At 33.5% G+C, this 5,450-nt stretch overlaps 2 protein-coding genes across 2 annotated transcripts in view; one reads left to right on the top strand and one right to left on the bottom strand.

The window, feature by feature from the left end:
- The first annotated feature begins 1,241 nt into the window (after nt 1-1,241).
- LOC102604124 (kinase-interacting protein 1-like) lies at nt 1,242-4,562 on the top strand. Its single transcript, XM_006360340.1, has 2 exons — nt 1,242-1,335; nt 1,912-4,562. The coding sequence occupies exons 1-2, from the start codon at nt 1,242-1,244 to the stop codon at nt 4,560-4,562; spliced, it is 2,745 nt and encodes a 914-aa protein (XP_006360402.1).
- Nucleotides 4,563-4,808: 246 nt separating this feature from the next.
- Nucleotides 4,809-5,450, bottom strand: part of LOC107063211 (ribonuclease 3-like protein 3) — a 1,599-nt gene continuing 957 nt past the window's right edge. Inside the window, exons 3-4 of the mRNA XM_015314790.1 lie at nt 5,217-5,356; nt 4,809-5,117 (exon numbers count right to left, since the gene is read on the bottom strand). Coding sequence (XP_015170276.1) covers nt 4,809-5,117; nt 5,217-5,356 — 449 coding nt within the window. The remainder of the gene's footprint in view (nt 5,118-5,216; nt 5,357-5,450) is intronic.

Raw genomic sequence — 5,450 nt, 5'->3', positions numbered from 1 at the left:
CCACCCACCCCGTAGCTTTGATATACTTGTCCTTGAGCCGAGGGTGAATCAGAAATAACCTCTCAACTTCCAAAAGTAGGGTTAAGGTATACGTACACACTACTTTCTACAGACCCAACTTATAAAATTACACTGACTATATTAATGTTGCTTCAATATCGAGAGTATTGAAAGAGTTTTTGAATTTTCAGAAAAATTCTACAGCCTAGCACTAGTTGGGTAGCTGCTATTTTTTTTGTTATTCTAATACTTATCCTAATAACTCATCTAAGCAAATTATAAGTTGATAATTTCTATACATAAAACGAATCCACAAAAGGCAATTTATTAGCAAATTTTGAAATCTTCAAAGATATACGATTCAACATAATATATTACGTCACATATCCCAATTTATTATTTCTGATGAAAATCATACAATTTTGCTAAATTACATACAAATTTTCTTAATACTTTTTTTTTACTTCATCCCAAACACATCCTTTATGTTTAATATGTGTACTATAGATATATATAACAAGTGAATAATATCAATATCGATTAGGAAAAAAAATAGTGAGTCGAACACACTTTTTTTATAAAATCTCCTTTTATACTACGATGCAATCTATCTAGACATTATATTCATCAGAATAATATAGTGTAATACAACACATTATTATATGATATATTACGAAACAACACGTAACAACCATCGAGAGTGTTAGAGGATACATTTGAATCTTTTTCCAAGATAATTCTCTTTCTTTTTCTTGTTTATTTTACTTATTATTCTTTGTTTTATTTATGACCAATGTATGCCACATTGAGAGAGAGAGAGAGAGAGAGAGAGAAGGGCCCTACACTCAATTTTTGGGGCGAAATGAGCTCTCAACCTTTAAACTCATAATTAATTATATATATCATATTCTCATTGAAGTTACCAACAAGAAATCTTGAGTTTATTTTGTTCAATTTTTGAGTTTTATTTTTCTCCCAACTTGAAATCATTCCTCTTTATAAGATATTGTTGTTTTTTGTGGAAAAAGAGGAAGGATCAAGATGAAATTTTGAGTTTTTTTTTTTGTTTTATTTTTTTTTTCAATTTGAAATTTTTCCTCTTCTTAAGATATTTAGAGGAAGGATCAAGAATTGACAAGATGAAATTTTGAGTTTTAATTAATTTTATATTTTTTTAAAAAAAATATCTCTTCCTCTTGATAATATATTGTGGAAAAGAGGAAGTATCAAGAAATAACAAGATGTTACAAAGAGCAGCAAGTAATGCATATTCATGGTGGGCAGCTAGCCACATTAGGACCAAGCAATCCAAATGGCTTGAACAAAGCCTTCAAGGTACAAAACATTTACATGAAAAAGTTTTTGATCAACATAAGGAAAAGGAATAAAAAAAATTTAAAACATAGAAGATATGTGATGTTAAATATATGTGATAGCATCTGTCAGTCAAGATTCATATAGCCGATCTCAAATTGTTTGTGATTAAGGTGGTAGTTGTTATTATTGTCTAAGTTATAGCATTTTGTGACGAATACAAAGGTGCAACACAATACAAAATAGGGTTCAGACCAGAGTCACTTGATACTTATGTCAGTCAAGATTCATATAGCTGACCCTAACTTGTTTGTTATTAAGGTGGTAGTTGTTTTTGTCTAAGTTATAGCCTTTTGTGACGAATACAAAGCGGCAACACAATACAATAAAGGGTTCAGAGTAGAGTCACTTGGTACTTATGTTGGTGAGGGGGTAACAAGTAACTAATAGAATAGTTTATATGCGCACAAGATGACTCGAACAACAACACAAAGGTCAAATAGTCATATGTATATGTATCTTGATATTATGTTTCACAACACTCTGTCTCTTCTTCTAAAAATGATCATTAGATTGTACATTCTTATGATTATATAGATATGCAAGAGAAGGTGGAGAGTGTAGTTAAGCTCATTGAAGAGGATGGAGATTCATTTGCTAAAAGAGCAGAAATGTACTACAAGAAAAGGCCAGAGCTGATAAACTTTGTGGAAGAATCATATCGTGCTTATCGATCTTTAGCTGAACGATATGATCATTTATCAAAGGAATTGCAGGCTGCTAACAACACCATCGCTGCTGTTTTCCCCGAACAAATTCAACTAGCAATGGAAGAGGAGGACGAATATGGCGCCCTTAGAACTCCAAAATTCACTCCACAAATTCCCACATCAAGCGGATCAAACGTTCCAAAAGCTCCAATAAAACAGTTGAAAGGACTTATAACATCAGCTTCAAAGAAGTTGAAAGGCAAGAAATCATCTAAACAGATAGATGCAAGTAAAAATGTTCCAAAATCGGGGTTGCAAAAGAACGAAGCTCTTGATGAAATCGATAAGCTTCAAAAAGATATCTTAGCTTTGCAAACTGTGAAAGAGTTTGTGAAGAGTTCTTATGAATCTGGTCTTTCAAAGTACAAGGGAATTGAAAACCAAATCATGGAAAAACAACAAAAGATATGTAAACTAGAGGATGAATTTGGTGAGGGACGTGTTATTGATGATAATGATGCGCGTACATTGATGGCTGAAGCAGCACTAAAAACATGTCAAGAAACATTAGCTCAGCTCAAGGAGAAACAAGAAAGATCAACAAGAGACGCGATTAAAGAATTCAAAAAAATTGAAGATGTTAGTAAGAAACTGAAGTCTTTCAAGCATAAGCACCTTGGTGATCAAATTGATGAAACAAAGAAAAATAATGCAGCTAAAGAAGCAGTTGAATCTCAGAGTTTAAGTCAAGAATTGAGCAAAGAGATTGAGTCATTGCAGGATAAGATTAAGGAGCAATTTGATACGAGCTCGATGTCATCACTAACGGTGACACAACTAGCAGAGAAAATTGATGAGCTCGTGAGTGAAATAGTTAGCCTGGAAACAGCAGTTTCAGCTCAAACTGTTCTAATCGACAGAGTAAGATCAGAAGGCGATGACCTCCAATCACAAATTCATGTCTTGGAAGACGATAAGGAACCGTTGACAGACAATGACAGTAAACAGAATCTCAAAATCAGTGTGATGGATATGGAGGACAAGTTGCATTGTATCCAAAACCTTAACAAAGATGTTGAATATCAAAACAGTAGCTTTCAGACTTACTTTACCACAGCTCGTACGAGTCTCAACTGTTTAGCTGAGAAATTGAGTAGTGTTAAACCGGATGAGGAGGTCCAAGACGAAGAGGAATCATCCGTTGTTATAGTCAAGTCTCAAGAAGAGCCAAGAAAACAACAAGTTCATCAAAATGCAAGTGAAGTTATCTCGAAAACAGAACATCAAGAAGTTAGAAAAGAAGAATCTTCACTCAAAATTGTTAGTAATAAAGAAGGGGAAGTTATAGAAACCACAAAAACTCATTCCAATTCAAAACTTTTAGAACCAACACAAGTTGAAAATAAGGTACAATCACACGAAGATGAGGAGAAAGGCGACGAACCTAACTGGCAGGAGCTGTTGTCAAGTCGGTTAGAGGATAGGGAAAAGACTCTCTTAGAAGAATATACAACAGTTCTAAGGAATTATAAGGATGTCAAGAAGAAGCTAAGTGACAAGGAGAAGAAAGATAGGGACACCGAATTCGAGGTCACATTGCAAATGAGAGAGCTTAAAACAGCAATTGCAAAGAGAGACGAAGAGATCAACAGTCTACGAGGGAAATTAAACGTTCTTCAAGGAGATAATGTTACTCAAAACAAAGCATTGGAGTCATCAGAGAAACAAGCAGCATCCGATCCTTCAGATAATCAAAGCTTAAAAAAATCCAAGGACGTGGCTGAGACAGAGGACAAAGATAACCATAACGATCAAGATAATACTATGATCGATGAACATACATCTCGTTCACCCTTTGAGGAGAAGTTCAGGCTGGAAATTGACGCAATACTAGACGAAAACTTAGAGTTCTGGTTAAGATTCAGCTCAACATTTCATCAAATCCAAAAATTCAAGACAACAGTCCAAGATTTACAGAGTGAAATATCGAAACTAAGAGAGAAAGAAGTCGAAGAGGGCAATAATACTAATGCAGACATGAAATCAGAAATCAGACCTCTATATAAACACATGAGGGAAATCCAAAATGAGCTAGCAGTATGGTTAAAACAAACCGTCCCTTTGAAAGACGAAATGAAACGTAGGTCCTCTACATTGTGCAAAATTCAAGAGGAGATCACGAAAGCTTTAAAAGACGGAGTTGAAGAAGACGAGATAAGATTCAGTAGTCATCAAGCTGCAAAATTCCAAGGTGAAGTCTTAAACATGAAACAAGAAAACACAAAGGTTAAAAAGGAACTTGAAGCCGGTGTTGATCATATAAATAAACTTCAATTAGACGTCGAAAAGACAGTAACAAAGTTAGAGAAAGAGTATGGACTTGCTGGTGGAAATCCACAACAAGTTAATAACTCAGCTGGAGGAGCCATTCCATTAAGATCATTCATATTTGGAACTAAACCGAAGAAGCAAAGGCGTTCCGTCTTTTCCTCCTTCCAAAACAATAGAAAAGCACTCTGGGCTGGTGCACCATTGTAGAATCTTGTTTTTTTCAGGTGTATACACAATGTATCTCACTTGATGTATTTTTGTTCTTCCTTTTTTTGTTTGTTCAAATTCAGATAAACAATATATCTACTATTTTTATGTCACACTCATAATATTACACATAAGAAAGTTATATCAACTACCACTCTCAATGACAATATAAGAGAAGTCATAAACACATAAATTTCGTAAACAATAAAACATTATATCCAATTGAAACATTTTTGACATAATATTTCAACTTTGTGTTTCATCACAAAGTTGATCATGATCATCATTAATAATAACTTCCACACTCAAATTCTGGACAACTTGTTCATAAGCATTGTGTGCAGCTCTATTTTTCGCGGTTATTTTTTTTCCACATAATTTTCCCTTTCCTACAAATTTTCCATCAACGAAAACTTCAACCTCTCCTGTTTTCTCCCAGTGATCAACAAATTTTATCTTCAATCCCTTCTTTTGACATAACTCGTAAAGTTTTGTGACCGGATTAACCTCAAGTTTTTCTGGAGTAATTAGAGGTTGTAACAAATTTTTTACCACCTATCATCAAAATAAACATAGTTTTATTTCATTATTAATTAGAGATCGCCAAGAATAAAGAAATAAAAATTATGTAAATTTTTTAAAATTAAATTATACCTGCCAAGTTGTATCTAAACAATTAGAGTCACTATGGATAGCACCAATTAAAGATTCAACTAGGTCTGCAAGAACTTTAGGGGGATCAATGAGACCTAGTGAATGCAATGGGTACTCTAATATAGCTTCTTTGAATTCTTCTACCTGCGGAAAATAAATTTATGTAATGTATTTTGACTGAGCATCAAGAAATAAAGATATATATATATATATATATGTATATATATATATATA

The sequence above is a fragment of the Solanum tuberosum genome, unplaced genomic scaffold (genome assembly GCF_000226075.1).
Source record: "Solanum tuberosum cultivar DM 1-3 516 R44 unplaced genomic scaffold, SolTub_3.0 scf00323, whole genome shotgun sequence".
Taxonomy (NCBI): Eukaryota; Viridiplantae; Streptophyta; class Magnoliopsida; order Solanales; family Solanaceae; genus Solanum; species Solanum tuberosum.
The sequence above is the reverse complement of the archived record's forward strand: the minus strand, read 5'-3'. Positions and strand labels throughout refer to the sequence as shown.